The sequence below is a fragment of the Rhinolophus hipposideros genome (genome assembly GCF_964194185.1).
Source record: "Rhinolophus hipposideros genome assembly, chromosome: 17".
NCBI classification, from domain to species: domain Eukaryota; kingdom Metazoa; phylum Chordata; class Mammalia; order Chiroptera; family Rhinolophidae; genus Rhinolophus; species Rhinolophus hipposideros.
In genome coordinates this window covers 59512-78619 of record NC_138063.1, presented here as the reverse complement: position 1 = coordinate 78619, position 19108 = coordinate 59512, and the positions used below count along the sequence as shown (strand labels likewise).

The following is a 19108-nucleotide window of genomic DNA, read 5'->3' as shown; positions in this document are numbered from 1 at the left end:
CCGCCAGCCCGAGTGAAATGGGAAGTACTTGAGCTTAGAGGAGCAGCTTAGCTCCCTGGAAGATAAGCTGAGTTGGCAGTCAGCTAAGGAGGAGGTACTTCCTGTAGAAACTGTTGTGCGTGTAGGACTGGGCTACTAGTTCAGCCTGACTTGTAAGCTGCCCTATTCAGGCCGTTGTGATTGATTTTTAATGCTGCCACAGAAAACTTGGTCCTAACTCCTGCTATGGAGTTTTCACCCACAAAACAACCTGCCATCATCCATTACAGGGGCTATTTTTTCATGCAAGCATTAGAAAGGGGAATTTCTACCATGTTTGGTTAATCTTTCAGTCATTTAAAAAAAAAATTTGATGGATACGTGAAAGGAATTTAATAGCTTCTGTTGAGAGATTTACCTCAAAATTGTGGCTCAGCTGGATTTTTTTAGTATCAGCATTTTTCAAATGCCTTTGCAACTTGCTGTGAGAACCCACTCCCTGTCTGTGACCGCTCTGTGTGAAACTGAGAGATACGACAGTACCTTACTGATTTGTGTACAGTCCCATCGGCCGCTGAATGGCCGGCTCGTCTGAGTGTGGCAGCTGGCCAGCAGCCAGGGGTGTGCACCTGACTGCACCACGAGAGTTGAGAGCAGGTATCCAGCTTTGGTACCTGACCATCTGCCTCAGCACCATTTCATCCAACTGTGACGATAACTGTCCAGCTACTGTTTCCCCAGCTTGAAACTGAACAGGGCTGCCTATGGCTCAGTGTCATCGAGGGGACCGAGTGGGTGATGAATGCTCGTAAAGTCCATTACGTGTACCTGATCCTTCCAGGAGTTCTTGGCGCTCCCTGCAATCTCCATAAAATTGTAATTTATTGATTGCGTGTCTGGTGAAGCTCTGCAATAATCTCAGGAGGACAGAGTGTTAATTTTGGAAACCAGGGTATATTTAAGAAGAGCTGTATAGTAAGTATTCAGAAAAGCTTTTTCAAAAATACTTCAAAAGAAGGTTCTAAAAAGGAGCTACTGTGTTTCCCCCAAAATAAGACCAGACCATCAGCTTTACTGCGTCTTTTGGAGCAAAAATGTAAGACCTGATATTTTTATTATATTATTATATTATATTATACCTGGTCCTATATTAAAATAAGACTGGGTCTTACATTAGTTTTTGCTCTGAAAGACACATTAGAGCCGATGGTCTAGATAGGTCTTATTTTCAGGGAAACATGGTAAACAGAACCTAAGACACATCTATCACCCATCAAATATGACTATAATTTGGTCATTTAAAATGCCTTACTACGTGGTTGAGTTTGGGCCCAGTTTTTCACCTGCAAAGTGGGGATACTACTATTTGCCTCATGGAGAATGTGTGAGGATTAAGTGAGAAAAGATGACACATGAAGGGCACTTGGTGTTACAGGCTCTCCATCCTGACCTGTAATCATTAGCAATGACAGTCTCTTCGTTATTTAGGACACAAATGAAAAATGGCATTAGAAGCAACCATCTTTATTCTTTGATATATAAAACCAAGAAAACTTTACCATGTAATACAACATTGCTTCTGTCTTTGTTTTATGAAAGAAATGGCAGAAGTGTAGACCTGGGTAGAAAAATACACTCAAGCAGGTGTTCCAAGCAGCTCATGATCCTAAACTTATGAACAATAGCGCACAAATCTGAGCAAGCCTGTCTTGTTTTAAGAAAATTATTCACATTTGCTCGGCAACTTAAAACATGGTAAGAAATATAACTTTCCTTCTTGGTAACAGACCCAGTTATTCAATAAGACACTCATTAACCAGCAATAACTTAGTAAACGAACATTTCCTCTGTGATAGTAAATTAGCACTAGAATTCTGCTTCTGTAATACTCGTAGTAGTAAAGAAAGCTTCCAACTGCTGTGGTGCCAAACACGATGCTGGTACAGTTTCTGGAGCTCGCAAATTTGGAAGTGTGAGCTCAGACCTCAAAGAGGGAGCATCTTTGGTTTTCCCTGTGCTAGGAACAAAACAGACAAAAGAGCCTGGCATTCAAATAACAACATAAACAGAGGCGCAGGAAACCACGACTACTGAATAAACGCTATTTATGAACAATAAATAGTTTCTGCACAAAAGTAAAACAATTTGGTTTTCACTTAACGAATTCAGGAAACAATGAAAACACGGAAAGGCCGTTTCCCAGCTGGGAGCGGCCCGACGCCCATGAAGTCAGGACAGTTCTGCCACTGACCAGCAGGGGCCCCGCACCACAGAGAAGCAGCTGCATAGAAAGGCCACCTAGAAAAGTAGTTTCGCCTGTGTTCACAGGAAAGCTTTATTTGGTCGGAGTTTAGTTCTCAAAATATAAGTGTAACACTTTTGCCTCCACATCGGATTCAAACAAAATACATTTCATATAAAATTTAATTGGTACAAACATGAATAAACATTGAAAATTACTCAGTATGCAAATACTGCTGGGAGATCAACGAGAAGTGACAATGAATCTAACGTGTTAAAAATCGTCAAGGTCCATGGGCCGATATTTAAAACGAAGGTAACAGAAGCTGCCCGCCCTGATGGCTAAGCTTCCAGAGGTGGGCCAGAAGTTTGCCGTGGGCCGACCCATCCATGCGTGGAAACGTTTAAAAACGGCCCTCAAAGTCAATCGCGTCACGAAGACGCTTTCGTGTCGAGTGAACAGCGGGTTTTGGTCACGAGCGGCCGTGCGGAGCGTGACCTTCCGGCCGGCGGAGCCGGCGGCGTCCCCAGCCCCCGGGAGCTCGGCTCTAGGAGCGCGGCGTGTGCGGTGCGTGGTCCACGGCCGTCCTGTCGCAGGTCCGCCCTGTCGCAGGTCCGGGGCCCGTTCCTAAGGCCAGGCCCACCTGTGGGACCCTCCCTCCGCCGCAGGGTCCGTGCAAGGCCGGTGCACACGCTGGCCCCCCACGGGGCGTCTGTGCCCGGCGTCGGCTGGACGCGCGACCCGACTCTTCCGAGAGTAATTCGACAGCTTCATTTGAAAAATGCAGCCTTTTAAACATTTCAAAGTCGTCTTTTCTGCGCGCGGTCAGACCCTGTCCCCCACGTGGCCAAGGCCCTCGGACCTGCGCCGCCCGGCGCGCGCGCGTCCCTCCCGCGGGCTCGTGGGGGTCTCCGCCAGGGGGATCGTCATCCCCCCCAAGCTGACACACGGGTGGGGCGGGCAGTGGCGGAAAGGCCGCGTGGCGCGCTCGCAGCTGCCCGCGCCGCCCCCGCGCCGCCAGGCCTACAGGGTGACGGCGGGGCCGTGCTCCTCCACGCCGCCCGGGGGCAGCGCCAGGCTGTGGCGCGGGTGCGCGCGCAGGGAGCTGAGCAGGCGCTGCGCGCGGGCGCCGCCCTCGTGGCCCGGGCCGAGCAGCGCGGGAGCCGGGCCCGCGCCGTTGAGCCGCGCGGCGCTGGCCAGCGGCGGCCTGGGCAGCGGGCGGGGCTCGGCCTCCAGCACGACGTCGGCCTCGTCGTCGCTGTCCATGTCCTCGGGCGGCGGGCCGGGCGGCGCGGGGGCGGCGGGCAGGCTGTGGCGCCCGGCCCAGCTGTCCGGGGCGCGGCCCGAGCCGCAGGGCGCGCGGCCGCCGCGCAGCACGTTGTTCCTCTGGTTGGCCGGCTTCACCGTCACGATGAGGTTGTGGCTGTTGGCGATCATCATGTCCGTGACCTGGTCCAGCGTCTTGCCGGCCACCTCGATGCCGTTCACCTCCAGGACCTCGTCGTCCACGGCCAGCAGCCCGGTGCTCTCGGCCAGGCCGCCGGGCACCATGCGCGAGATGAAGATGCCGGGCACCTTCTCCAGCCCCTGCGGCGCCACGCGCACGCTCGTGCCGTCGCGGATGTAGAAGCCCAGCGGCTTCTGGCAGCCGTGCCGGTACAGCCTCACGCGGCGGTGCGTCTCGGGCAGGATGTCCACGTCGATGATGGAGGACACGGGCCGGAAGTCGCGCGGCAGGCCGATGTGCAGGTGCGCGCGCCGGCGCGGGTTCTCCTCGCGCAGCGCCAGCGCCTTCCTCCGCCGGGACAGCGAGCCGGCCGCCGCGCCGCCGTGCTCCGCCTCCTCTGCAAGGGCCAAGGGACGGTCAGCACGGGCGCCAAGGCGGGGCGCCGGCCACACGCTCCTGGGAGCCCGCGGCTCCGGGGCGGCCCGGGGCGCGCACCCGACCGAGCGCGGCGAAGCTTCACGTGGTGCGCGCCACCGTCAAGTCGCGTTTCCAGGAATTATTTACAGGTCTCCCCGCCCAGGAGTTGAAGCATCAACCCCTTGTCTCACACTTCACTGCTCTGCAAAGTATCAAACAGCCTCCGGGGTGAGACACAAACGCAGCTGTGTCACTGCGCCCACAACGATGGTGCCACTGCTGACCGGGCCCAGCAGCATTCACCAGGCGAATTAGAGGCCCGGTTCCACTGGGATTGCCTCCCTAAAGGTCACTTTCTAGAAATCTCCAAACTGACCCCCAGCCACCAATGACAGGACTGAAAGGTTAACAGGTAGGAATGAGAGACTGCAATACAGAGAACTAACAATGCATGGAAAGTTTAAAAGTGCCTGAGTGGACTGTGGGAAGACAGTGGAGCAGGAAGCACCAGACAGGCAGCTGTGCACGTGTTCCTGCTGCGGCTTGTACACAGAATGTGGGAGCCAACATGGGCAAAAAAGGTCTATCCTCCAAATATTGGAGAATCTGTGCTCTGATCACTGACTATTGCTGCTGGTCACAAGATGCAGATAAAGAGGTGGGCAGCCCTTGGTGCATCTCCACACACTGTAGCAAGCCCCTCCCCCTCTGGCTCAAGTACTTCCAGGAAAGTTAAAGGACCAGTCCCTTCTAACACCTTCATTTGTCACTTTTTTCCCCACTGGGAGCCAGATATTAAAGACTAGGACATTCAAAACCAACTTTATATAGGGGAAATTAGGAAGTGACCACACACGCCCAGGGAATGGCTCAGAAAAAACCTGAGGACACATTTATTTTACGAGGTGTGACCACAAAATATGGCGAAATGTTTAAATTTAACAAATTTATTACAGTAAAAGACACATTGCCATTAATCCCTCTCAAAATGCCCCCCACCTCCCTTGCTTTAAACATACTTATCCCATCGTTCTTGCTACTTTCTAAAGCACTTCTGGAAGTCCTCTTTTGTGTCTTTAGTTGCACTGTCATGACTGCCTCGATGTCCGGAATAAATTCAAAATGTTTACCTTAAACGGTAGTTTTGACAGTGTGGGAGAGCCCGAAGTCACATGATGCCAGATCCAATGAATAAAGTGGATGAGGACATACGGCAACGTTTTTATTCTACAGAAATTGCTGTATCAGAAGCAATGTGTGTGTTCCGGCCCTGTGGCTCAGGCGGTTAGAGCTCTATGCTCCTAACTCCGAAGGCTGCCAGTTTGATTCCCACATGGGCCAGTGGGCTCTCACCACAAGGTTGCCAGTTCAATTCCTCGAGTCCCGCAAGGGATGGTGGGCAGCGCCCCCTGCAACTAAGATTGAACACAGCACCTTGAGGTGAGCTGCCACTGAGCTCCTGGATGGCTCAGCTGGTTGGAGCGCATCCTCTCAATAACAAGGTTGCAGGTTTAAATCCTGCAAGGGATGGTGGGCTGCGGCCCCTGCAACTAGCAACGGCAACTGGACCTGGAGCTGAGCTGCTCCCTCCACAACTAAGATTGAAAGGACAACAACTGGACTTGGAAAAAAGTCCTGGAAGTACACATGTTCCCCAATAAAGTCCTGTTTCCCTTCCCCAATAAAATCTTTAAAAAAAAAAAAAAAAAAGAAGTAATGTGTGACACGGAGTGTTGTCATGATGCAGGATGAAGCAAAGACCGTAATGAAAAAGGACTTCCAGAACTGCTTCAGAAAGTGGCAAGAACAACGAGATAAGTGTGTTCGAAGTGACGGGGAGTATTGTGAGGGGTAATTAATGACAATGTGTCTTTTATTGTATTTTTTAAAATTTAAACTTTCACCTTGTACACCTCAGGCTGATCCTTGGCAGAGAGAGAACATACAAAAAACAAAACAAAGAAACCCCCAGCAAACCCTGGGGAAGGGGTTGAATCTGATTTCCAGAGTTATGTTATTAGATACAAACGTCTAGTGTTCAGGAAAAATAATCACAAGACATTCAAAGAAACAGGAGAGTATGGCCCATTAAAAAACAGGAACTGTCCCTGAAACAACAGGACAAGAAAAACGTGAACAAAATTGACATATCAATAATAGATAGTAGGGCCAGCTCAGTGGCTCAGGCGGTTGAAGCTCCATGCTCCTAACTCCGAAGGCTGCTGGTTCGATTCCCACATGGGCCAGTGGGCTCTCAACCACAAGGTTGCCAGTTAAATTCCTCAAGTCCCACAAGGGATGGTGGGCTGCGCCCCCTGCAACTAAGATAGAACACGGCACCTTGAGCTGAGCTCCCGGATGGCTCAGTTGGTTGGAGTGCGGGCTCTCAACCACAAGGTTCCCGGTTCAACTCCCGCAAGGGATGGTGGGCTGCGCCCCCTGCAACTAGCAATGGCAACTGGACCTGGAGATGAGCTGTGCCCTCCACAAATTGAAAGGACAACTTAACTTGGAAAAAAAGTCTTGGAAGTACACACTGTTCCCCAATAAAGTCCTGTTCCCCTTCCCCAATAAAATCTTTAAAATAAATAATAATAGAAAACCTAAGAGGGAACTAAATATAAATTCTGGAGCTGGAAAGTACAATAGCAAATGAAGAATTCACTAGGGAAATTCAAAGGCAGATATGAACAAGCAAAAGAAGGAATCAGTGAAGTTGAAGATAGCATAATGGAAATTATGTCTGAGAAACCAAAAGAAAAGAAAAAGAAATAAAAGTGAATGAATAGATAAACATTAATGAATGCCAACTATAATTTTATATATATAATGTGATGGCTCGGTGTGAGGTCGGAGGGATAGTGGATGAGGGGAGGGGGGTTCACAGTGTGAGGGATATAAATGATGAACGTCTAAATATTACCTTGTCTTGTACACCTGAAACTAATAAATTAAAAAAAAAAGTGAGTGAATAGAGCCTAAAGGACCTGTGTGACACCAGTGAGCAAACTGTAAACAATAAAAACGAAGCCAGTTTAAAATGGAGCAGGAGCTGCCATCCCAGAAGAACTTCCTGGCACATCTGATGCCTAAAACTTTTGGGATGTTAAAAACAGGGCAAAATAATCTTTGGACTGGATCTAAGCAACCTTGAGCTCAAAGAACTATTTGCAAAGATAACAAGAAAGCAGATATTATGACTGCCAGACTGAAAATTGAAAACATTGCTTAGAATCAGCATCACTATGTTATTCCCACCAATAGCAACGCCTTCCTTCCATGGATGTAATTGTCTCCCTTCCCGTTCTCATAAATACCCACTGCCTTTGTCTCCTCATCGGAACATTATTTGGGCATCTGCCTGAATCAGTGCTGCCCGAATAGCTGTTCTTTGATCTCAAAGGAACGCTTGTTTCCTTCTTACTTTGAAAGGCCTTTTATTTTTAGGTAAATGAAACTAAAATGTACATCACGTGAGTCCTAGAAGGAGAAGAGAAAGGGCAGAGGGGAATATTTGAAGAAATAATGCCTGAAACTTACCAGATTTAATGAAAGAAGTGAATATAAACATCCAAGAAGCTCAACAAAATCCAAGTGCGATGAATTCAAAGAGACCCACACCGAGACACATTATAACCAAACTTTCAAAAGACAAAGACAAAAGGAGAATCTTGAAAGCAGAGAAAGAGAAGCAATTCTTCACATACAAGGGATCCTTGGTTAAGACTGCCCATTTCTCATCAGACACTCTGGAAGCAAGAAGGCAGTGGGCCATACACTCAAAGTGCGGAAAAAAAAAAAACAAGAGCTATCAGCCACGAATCGTACATCCAGCAAAGCTGTCCCTCAAAAGTAAGTCAGAAATCAGGGCAGCCGGTTGGCTCAGTTGGTTAGATCATAACACCAAGATCGCCAGTTCGATTCCCACTTGGGCCAGTGGGCTGTGCCCTCCACAACTAGGTTGAAAACGACTTGACTTGGAGCTGATGGGTCCTGGAAAAACACACTGTTCCCCAATATACACCCCCCAAAAAAGTAAGTGAGAAATCAGACATTCCCAGATAGACAAAAGCTGAAGAGTCTGTACCACTGGCCTACCCTGCAAGGGATGCTCAAGGGACAGGAGAGGACTTAACTGGAAGCCGACTGGAGAAATAAAGATCTCAGTACAGGTAAATACCTGGGTAATTATAAAAGCTGGTATTACGGTAACAGTGGTTTGGAACTGCACGTTTTGTTCTCTACATGATTTAAGAGACACACATATAAGGAAAAAGGCAAAAATCATTGTGCTAAAAAGTGGTATTGTTGTAACTTTGGTCTGTAACTTAAAATTTTGTTTTCTACATAAAAGACAAATGCATTTACAAAAATTATTAGTGTATATTCTGGGGCACACTGTATAATGATGTAATCTTGTGACATCAACAGCTGGAAGAGGTGGGGAGGGAGCTGTAAAGGAGCAGAGTTCTTGTATGTTATTGAAGTTAAGGTGCTATAAATTGAGGTTAGAACGTTATCGCTTTAGGAAGATAAATGTAATCTCCATGGTAATAAAGAAAATAGTGATAGAATACATACAGAAAGAAATGAGAAAGGAAGTTAAACATTTTACTGGGGAAAAAAACCCAAATAAATAAAAGAAGACAAGAATGCAGGAAATGAGGAGCAGAAAAATTATAAGGCACACAGACAACAAATAGCACAATGACAGAAGTCCCTCCTTAATCAGTAATTACTTTAAATGTAAATGGATTAAACTCTCCAATCAAAAGAGACTGGCAGAATGGATAAATGATCCAACTGTACTCAGTCAACAAGAGACTCACTTGAGATCTAAAGAGAAGTGTTTGAAAGGGGGGAAAAATGACATCCCCTGCCAAAATTAACCGAAAGAAAGCAAGGGAGGCTGTACTAATAGCAGACAAAATTAGTCTTTAAATTTAAAATAATTATACAAGGCAAAGAAGGACATTATGCGTGATAAAAGGGTTCAATAAACCAAGAAGATATAACAATTACAAACATTTACACACCTAATGACAGATCATCAAATATATGAAGCAAAACCTAACAGAACTGAAGGGAGAAACAGTTCCATAACAATAGTTAGTCTTCAGTACACCACTGACAGAAATGGATAAAATGACCAGACAGGAGATGAGGACTCGATACAATGGACCATGTAAATCGGAGCTCACAGAACACTCCACCCAACGGCAGCAGTACACAGGTGTCTCAAGTGCACAAGGGATACACCTTCCTCCAGGATAGCGTATCTGTTAGGGCACAAATTAAGTCTCAGTAGATTAAAAAAGATAGGCATCATACAAAGTATCTTCTCTGAAGTGAGAAATCAGCAACACAAAGAAAAGTGGAAAATTCACAAAAATGTGGAAACTAAACAACACACTATTAAACATCCAATGCATCAAAGAAATCACAGGGATATTAGAAAATACTTAGAGATGACTGAAAACATAAACATAATTTTGCAAAAAACTTATTGGAAGCTGTGAAAGCAGTAGTAAGGGGGAAATTTACGCTTGCATTAAAAACCAAGAAAGATCTCCAATTAACAACTTAACTGTACAACTTTAGAAACTAGTGGACTTAGGAAAAAAATACATTAAAATCTGAAGAGACCTATAGTAAGCAGATTAGTTAAGTAATCAAAAATCTCCCCAAACAGAATAGCCATGGATCTGACGGCTTCACTGGTTAATTCTTTAAAACATTTAAAGAATAACAATCCTTCTCAAACTTTTCCCAAAATTTGAAGAGGAGGGAACAATTGAGGCCAGCATTGCCCCGACACCAAAGCCAGACAAAACACCACAAGAAAACTACAGACTAGTATTCCCTATAAATAAACACTGATGCAAGAATTCTCAACGAAATTCTAGCAAAAGGAATTCAGCAGCATAGTAAATGGATTACACACCAAGACCAAATGGGATTTATTATAGGAACCCAGTACACGCCCTCCCAAGGGCCCACGTTGGTCCTGCCCAGATGTAGTCCTATAAACACAACCCCAGGGCCGCTGGGTGGCGCCAGGCTCCCCGCCCTGTCGTTTCTTCAAGAGAACATGGTCACAGCTCGGGAAAGGACTTCAGACCCAGAATTACTTCCATGTGGAGAGCAGTTGGCAGTGAGGCCGGTGAGAGGCCCTCTGGGACAGGCTGCAGGCCAAGATGATGGCAGGACCCGGCCCTGGAGCCAGGACCCGGTGTCAGCCTTCAGCTGAATCGATCAATCAGTCGATCACACCATCAACCAACAAAATCATCATTATTTATTCCAGATTGATGAAACAAGATCCAGATGGACCTTTGAAATAAGGTGAGTTAAAAAATCACCTAGGAAAGAGAAGTGAGGCCACGGGTGGGCTGCCTGAGAGACGCCTGCCCTGGCCGCTGCGCCTCCCGTGTGACCGTGGGTGGTGACTGCTCCATGGCCATGCCCCTCGCGGTCACTCCATGGTACCTGGAAGAAGCTCCCAGCGGCCCCTGCTCCCTCCTAGTTCACATCCGCCAGCACGGGGACACTACTTACACTGTGACCGCAAACCTGCTTAAACATGATGCCTGTGGGCCAATGACTGAGACGAACGTCTCCCCTTCATCCCACGGATGCTTCAGGACAGGTGGCGGTTCTGCCTGCACACAGGGGCACACTGGGGCCCCCCGCATGGCTTCCCCAGGTGTATCAGGCGCTTCCACGACAGGATACGGGAGATGAGACCTCAGTCACAGTACCCACAGACGCTCGTCACCCGCACCAGTCAGGAGGCACCTTCCTGCTTAAACATCTGTTTCACAATTTGCAACGACAGGAGCTGGCTGGGACGTCAAAGAAAGTCTGAACTTTACAAATTGAGTAACTGCTGAGTTAACAGGAACACGGGGATTTAATGCTGAGAGCGTGTACCTGGAATATTTGTCGCCTGACTCCTGGCCACCATTCACTCAGCTCAGTTGTTGAGTGTACAGGCCAGGCGGGACCTGGGGCAGTCCTGTTTTTGGATCATTGTGGGTTGGGATGCAGGTGAAATGTGTCTTCCGACCTCAGAAATAGTACAAGCTCACTGCTCAATTTTCCAAGCTGTTTGCACACCACGTAACAAAGCCATCTGGCCCTATCAGTTGGGATAATTTTTCTGACCTTTTGGTGTTGCCTGTGTGTAAAAGCATACAAGCGTGAGTGTGCATATGTGTGAGAGCATGCATGTGTGGGTGAGTGCCATGTGTGGTTGAGGGTGTGTTTGCGTGCGTGCGTGTGTGCATGAGTGTGTCAGGCAGTGTGTCTGGAGTGATGGTTTTCCCAGGACTGCTGCAGAGTAACAACATGTGCTCAGTGAACTTTCTTCTCTGAGGGACTTTTAAAGCCTCCATGTGGCTCCAATGTATGGATCTGCCTGAATGTATTCAACGTTAAGCTTCGCAGCCGCTTAGTTACCCACTGTGCATTCAGCATCAGTCTGACCACCAGCAGGGAGGTGGCTGTGCGGGTCTCGGCTCCGTGTGAACAGCTCTGGTCCCTTGAGGCCGATGCCCAGACGTGCACTCGCACGGCCAGCTGGTGAGGCACCATCGGGACTCTCGTTGTCCTTTGTAAAGTGACTGCAGTCTGGACGTGCGCCTGCACCCTGCACATTTTTATAACCGGGGACAACATGAAGACGGCCATGAGAAAATGGCACCCACAGTGGCTGTAATTTGCAATCACAGGAATGGTCGTGTGTATACATCAATTGTCATAACTGAGAAGAAACAGCTCGAAGCAGAAACGACAGCTTAGAGCCAGGATTTGTGTGGAAGGACAGCAAACGCCGGCAAGGCACCCTGCGTGGTGGCCAGGGTGCGGAGGGCAGTGACAGCTGGCCAAGCCACACCCTCAGGCAGTGCTGCACCCACATGCTTGCTTCTTGCAGCTGGACGAGCAGAAACCAAGGAGCGGGTGCTCGACAGGGCCCCAGTGCTTTTCTGATAGAGCCAGACGGAGGAGGGCAGCAGGGGGACATGGCCCCACAGGCCCCCTGTCTTCCGTCTGGCCTGGCCTGCCATGTCCAACCCACCCGCCGCTGCCGAGCCGGGACCTGCCTCCCAGGGCCAGCTGGCTGATCTTCGAGCATCAGCAAGACAAGCAGAGCATACTATCAGCCAAACTTCCTTCAGGGTCACAGGATGAGCCGCTGGGTGCCCCTCCCCCGGGTCACCTGGGAGAGTCACGGGGCCAAGACACAGGAAGTGGTGCAAGCAATGGCTGCCGGCTTCAAAGCAAAGAACTCTAGAAATAAAAAAGGAGAGAAGGGGAGGACTGCTTGTCACTGGATCTGCACCACAGGGGACTGCCGGCGGCTCTCAGCTTGTCCCTTCCCGTAACTGGACAAACACGCACACACACAGACATCCTGGAAGAACTGCTCCACAGGCTCAGAAACAAGTCAGAACAAGACTGTGCTCTGAGAGGCCCCGGAAACGTTTACATTATTCAAGTCTGCCACACAAATTGAAAAACAAAATGTGCCATGTTTTACAAAGGAATCCAAAACTCCCAGCAGTCTGCTTTCTCCCCCAACTTTGTCTTGAAGTCTTACGACCTGAGTCCATACTGCTTTCCCCTCAAACCCCCAGTCAACACAGTGCCCGACACTGACTCTGGGAGGAGAAGACTCCCTGGAGCCACCAGAGCCCCCCCTCCCCTTCTGATTCATGGGCGTCAGAGCCGTGTCCCCTGCGGCTGTAGGTCTCAGCATGAGGGTGGCGCTCTGAGGAGGCGGCTGGGTTAGTTCTCTCCCAGCTTCAGAGCACAGGCTTTCGGCTGTGCTGCCTGAGACTGGGAGGCTCCCCATGGCACATGGGCCTACGCGTCTCAGGAAGTGGCTCCACATGCGTGTCCTGCTTTGTGGCTGCTCTTAACAGGGCTGGTTCTGGATACAACATAGGCCAGCCAGTCCATTAGGACCTCTGGCAGCAACAGCTCCAACGACAAAGGAAACGTGTAAGACCTGGCAGCCCACCGCTCCGTCCTGGGCCCTGCAGGCGCCCGGTCGCCCCGAAGCATCCCGACCACTCCTGAATGAAGCGCGGGGCGGGCAGGCTGGGGGCACTTAGCAGCCCTCAGAGCGGCCCAGAGCAGGACTAACCTCTCAACAGCGCAGCCCTTGCGGGACCTTCCACGGAAGCAGAATCACATGCCGTATGGCCTTCTGGTTCTGCCGTGTTGCTCAGCACAGTATTTTCAACGTCCGTGCAGCGAGTGTCAGGGCAGCGTTTCTTGTCATGGCAGAAGTGTTCTTTTTTCTTTTTCTTTTTTTACGTTTATTGGATTGACAACGGTTAGTCAAGTTACATAGGTTTCAGGTGTACATTCTGTAATCCATCATCTGCATCTCACATTGTGTGCTCACCACCCAGAGTCAGCTTTCCTAATGGCTGAAGTGTTGTGTGTGTCGATGGACCAGTTTGTTTATCCCTGAATTCCTGATGGACACTTGACTTGTTTCCACTGTTTGGGATTGTGAGTAGTGCTGCCATGGAAGTTTGTGCACAGGTTTCTGTGGATGTGTGCTCGCTTCTCCTGGGTGAGTACCTACAAGTGGAACTGCTGGGTCACGTGGTCACTCCGACTTTCTGAGGAACCCATGTTGTTCTCCACGGTGACTGCAGTGTCATGCCCCCCCAGCAGTGTCTGAGGGTCCACCCTCTCCATACTCTCAACCTTTGTTTGTCTCTGTCACCTGCATGTTGGCCATTGGTACATATTTTTCAAAGAGATATCTATTCAGATCCTTTGCCCATTTGCCACTGTTCTATTTTTATTGTTGATGTGAGTATTCTTTGTATGTTTTAGACACAAGTTCTTATAAGATGCATGTGTTGAAACTGTTTTCTTCTGTTCTGTGGGTTGTTTTTTTCACCTTCTTTACTGTCCTGTGACATCCTCAAGTTGTAAATTTTGATTGAAGTCCAACTAATCTAGTTTTTCTTTCGATGCTTGTGCTTTTGGTGTTATATTTAGAAAACCATCACCTAATCCAAGGTCACATCACTGTGAATTTCTAGGTAAAGTGGCAAACAGAAGTACCTGTGGCCCCAGTATTAAAAAACCAGAAATATAAACAACAGTATGCACTTGGGACCTGGTCTCAGGAGTTTGTGTCTGCAGCAGAGGCCCACCCCCAGAGCACCAGGCGTCAATAGACCTCGTCTGGAATCAGCGTGATGTAAAAACACACACACTGCTCACTGTAGAAAGTCCTCACTTAAGAGATGAAGTACCTGCCACCAGTCCCCGGGGACGTATGCTGCTTCTGGGCTGCAGTCTGTTATGGAGAAGACGAGACTCCACCCAATGCCCAGGAGCCAGTGCAGCCTGCAAGGGTGGCGGATGGGCAGACACCACCTGCCCGGGGAGAAAGCACAAACCCATCGGCATTGTTTCTGTTAAGTTTCCTCAAACAGCAGATCTCTCCTGAAAGCACCTCAAAGTAAAAATAAAGTCCACTCTGCAGTATCCTTCTCTGTCCACAGGAAGCTGTGCCCAAGTACTGGGGGGTTTCGGCCACTCCCCAAGGCTTTGCTGAGCTCTGTCACAGTGCACAGAGACAAACGCAGGCTCCTGGGCAGCCCCCAAATGCTCTGAGATTCAGGGTGCTGGTTGCTGGGGAGACCCCTTCGGTGAGTGATGGGTGGCTTATTGAATCTGCTCTTCACAGCTTCTCGCTTCAGGAGACGTGGAGAAGCCTGGTCCTGTCTCTGAGCCGCTCGTGACATCTCCCTGGGCTCCTGAGCACGAAACGCAACGATGCCTGCAAATGCCGCCTGGCAGCAAGTTCATCGCCAGATGGGCCTCTGCAACCATAACCCACTCTGAGTGCTCAGCAGTGGCCCGGGGCCCACCTTCCAGCCCAGCATCCCCCCAAGTCCCCGGAGAAGGGCAGATGCAGGGTCTGGCAGCCATTCCTGGACTTCCTTGGGGCCCTAAGGCAAAGTCGGCTGAGAACACAGCTCCTGGAAGCTGGGCCCAGGTGACAGCCTCCAACCCCCTTCCTCTCGGTCCTCACGGCCCTTGAGGACAGTGACACCATCCTGTGACAGATGGGGAAACTGAGACGAGAGGTGGGCAGCATAGGTAAGGTGATGACCAAGGAGCTCGGAATGCTGCATTGGGGGAGACGCAGAACGCCAAAGGGCGTGTGCTCCTGGGAAAGTGAGTGTCATGGCGAAAACCACTCAGTGATCGGAAGGACATGAGGAGATGCTTGGATCCATGTGTCAGGGCAGAGCAGTAAACAGAGTGGGTCAAATGGGTTAAACAAGCCAAACAGCAGCAAAATGCCCCAGTTATCCTGCTCTTCCCACATGTGTTCATCAGTTCTCCAGAGAAACAGAGCCAACAGGGACGTGTCCTTTGAACTGGTTCAGGCATCATGGCCAGTGAGACGGCCCCAAAGCTGCCGTCTGCAGCTGTAGGAACAGCAGGTCCGACGTCCGAGGCCAGGGTGGACAGCAGACCCACCCTCCCTCCACCATTTGTCCCATGAGGGCCCAGCTCCTTGGGGACACCCACCTGCTGTACTCTGTGTACTGAGTCCAGTGCTCACGTCACCTGAAACTCGCTCCCGATACACCCAGAAGGCATGTTTTACAGCTATCTGGGCGTCCTTGGGCCAGTCAGGTTGACACCTGCAATTACCCATCATAGCCTCGTAGACAGATAATGTATACAATAGCAGTTTAATAGAGGTTTTGTCGCAGAATTGGGATAGGACTAGTTAGCTCCAGCGGCTGTGACAACAGCTCAGACTGGGTGCGTCTCACAACCTTGGGGGCGGAGAGGCCACGCGCAGGGTGCCGGGTCTGCGATGCCTTTTCCTGGCTGCAGACCTGGTTGCGGACGCAGCCTCTCACTGTGTCCTCAAGGCAGATGGCAAATCACACGGGCTCTTCCTCCTCTTCCAAGGACACAGCCCTTCATGACCTCATCTGAGCGTAAATGCCCCTAACAGCCTCACTGGAGTCAGCGCTTCAGGGGAGACGGTGGGACAATTCAGTCCAGCACTGTTGCAGGCACAGCCGTCCCCATCTCTGCACCGTGAGCACTTTCCATGTCAGGATGGCCCTGTCTGCCAGCCATCGTGTGCCCATGCTTCTGGCTGGGCTCTTCCTGGAGGGGGGCTGCTGGGCCCAAGTCAGCATAGAGGACGAGACACTCTCAAGCCTATTTCTGGGCACAATTCTCCAAATGCAGTGACTCCAACTGCTCACCAGCCCCAGCAACATGAGGCGATGTTCTGGCCGGAGGACAGTAAATCCCGAGAGACTTCCTAGAGGTGGCACTTTGTGACGAGGACAGGCTTGGTGATTTACGCCCAGAAGGTGGAGGAGGGCAGAAGAGCTACAAGTCATGACGAGGAGAGAAAGGCGAGAGGAGGTCAAAGGGGACGAGGGGTGGGGGCTAAAGGACACTTCTCGAAACTGTCGGAATTCCCATTTTACCTGGAAAGTTTTAGTAACAGAAGTATGTGAAAGAGGAAGGAATAGTGGATAACGGGACAGGTGAAAACAGAAATGTGAGCAGACACCTGGCCAGTCTTATAGCATGTGCATAGTGCATACGCCCTTTTTAACCACGGTTCTCTAATGTCCCCACCTGGAAAACTTCCACACACGCAGAACAGACGATGGATGTGCCCCATATGTTAAGTTTGAACTTAGAACGTAATTTGTTTTCAGAACCAGTTACCCTACTTATAATGTGTATTTCCTATTCCCTTCAGAACTGAAAACAAAATGCCCAGTGCCCCCCAAAAAACAAAACCGGCCACTGCTGTGGCATCTTAGCCCCTATGTAGTCTCTGGTGGTGAGGGGACCGGAGGAGAATGAGAGAGAAGCCCACGTCAGCCTTGGGCTTCTGCTGTGGTCTTTCCAGAAGCAGACCCGCTGGCTGTGGGATCCAGACCCCAGGACCGTCCCCCGTGGCGGAAGGCACTCAGGAGGCTGGGCCGCAGGCGAAATATGTAGTCATGTAAGTAGCCCTTCACCAAGCTCTGAAAACAGGAAACATGCACGGGAAATACCTCAGTCTGATGAAACAGCACATCTTGCCATGAGACGGGAAGGAGTGACTTTCTGCGTACAGTTTTGCCAGGTATTGCTGTGACTTGCTTCTAAAAACCACACCAGCACACATGACTACAGGACGGAGTGAACGTAGCACTGGGGCAGCTCAGTGACATGGCAGGTGGCTTAAGTGTGCGATACTGGGCAACAGCTTTGTGAACCGTCACCATTGCGGGAAACTGGGCACAGGACACAGGGATCTGTGTATGATGTCTGACCACTGCAATCATCACGAAAAACAACCTCAATCAAATCGCCACCCCGGCTCAAAGGGGCTGTCATGTGCCCACCCACTGGGGAGGCAGCCAGTAAGTTCTGCTCTGGCTGGGGCATCAGGCAGATTCCATGGTGAGTCTGAGCGCACTGCGGGGCCCCCACCCCATCCGTCCTCCCGCTGCACCCACGGCAGGACGCTCCCCCAGACCTTCTGTTCCCTGGGACGCACAGACGAGCTCAGGTGCTGAGAGCCCAGGGCGCTTCCAGGAGCACTGTAGCCCACCCTGCATCCCACATCACACCACACAGGCTCCGGCCAGGGCCTAGCCCACCCAGGGACAGTGATACTCAAGGGGGCCGGCAGGATAGGGCACTTCATTGGAAGAAGCATCATTTTCAGCACAACCCTCTTATCACGGCACTTTTGGGAAACCTAAGAGTCTTTATCTCCATAATACACACAGCAGAAAACAAAAGTCAACAACTGTGGGTGGATGGAGACCCAGCCTCGGCAAGGGGTTTGTGGAAGGGTGCTAGGGGCTGGTTGTTCTGTGCCGCTCAAAAGGGACGTGGGTCTAGGACAAAAGCTGAGGGCCACCGTCTTTGGCGTTGGGGCCTCTACCATGATTTCCTTGAATGTCAGTCCCTAAGCTCTGTCCCTCCCACATTCGGGATCAGGATGAATGGAAAACAGCCTTATGGTTTCATGCTGTTTGTGCCTCTTCCTGGAAGGAATGAGGGAAGAGCCAACCTGGGCAGACAGTTAATGGGTAACATGCCGAGTCAAGGGAAATGGAGAGCCAACCATCTAATTTCCTACATTTTTGCAGAAGCCACAAAGGGGGTGCCGATTACAAAGCACCAATCAGAACCCATGGTTCCCACCTCAAGACCACGTGGGAGGACTTCTTGCCAACAGCCCGGCCTTGTGCCCACGGCCAGGCCCAGGAGCCGTGGCCCAAGTGCCTTAAAAGGGAAGGGCCTGGGGGGATGCCTGCAGTCATATATTTCTAACCAGAAGGAACATTTTCACTCTGTAATCCCGGGAGCTGAAATCACTCAGGAGTGTTTTAGTGAAGCAGCCTCAGGCACTTCTCTGCCTGAGTCAGGCAAAGCGAAATCATGCTGGGGTGCTGGCCACCTCTGCCCACGCTGCCTGGCCCTGGGATATATTCCTTTCCTTAAAGGGTTGTGTGCCACTACAGCTGGCGGCCCAGAGTGGGCTCTGTGAGGTCCTGGAACAGCCCTGAGAGCAAGAGGGACCCTGCACCATGGTCCGTACCCTGCTGCCCTGGCACTGCCTCCCTCACATACCCTCCACGCCGGCAGACTTATCCAGCCAGACTCAGTGTCCTTATTTTTCACGAACTTCTTGTGATGTTAACTGCAGCAGAGCTGGGAACCACCCAATGGCTGGGGCCTGCAGCTGCCCCGGAAATTTCCAGAAAAGTCATCTCAGTTATAAGCTTAATTGTCACACCAATGACAGGGGTGCCGAGGGTGACAGGAACTCTCGAACATGGTAAGAAGGAGGTCTGGCCCAGTTGTTATCACTTCACTGCACACTTCACATGCCTCAAACCCCCTACCCGCCCCCCGCCCCCAGGGTGGCCTTTCCTGGGAAGGCAAGCCCTGGGACGAGCCATGACTGACCCCAAGGTTCTGACCCCCAGGGG

At 50.4% G+C, this 19108-nt stretch overlaps 1 protein-coding gene across 1 annotated transcript in view; it reads right to left on the bottom strand.

Moving 5' to 3' along the window:
* Positions 1-1495: 1495 nt before the first annotated feature.
* The window catches only part of PARD6G (par-6 family cell polarity regulator gamma), a 54916-nt gene continuing 37303 nt past the window's right edge, over positions 1496-19108 (bottom strand). The window contains exon 3 of the mRNA XM_081078628.1: positions 1496-4065. Coding sequence (XP_080934754.1) covers positions 3245-4065 — 821 coding nt within the window. The 3' untranslated portion in view covers positions 1496-3244. The remainder of the gene's footprint in view (positions 4066-19108) is intronic.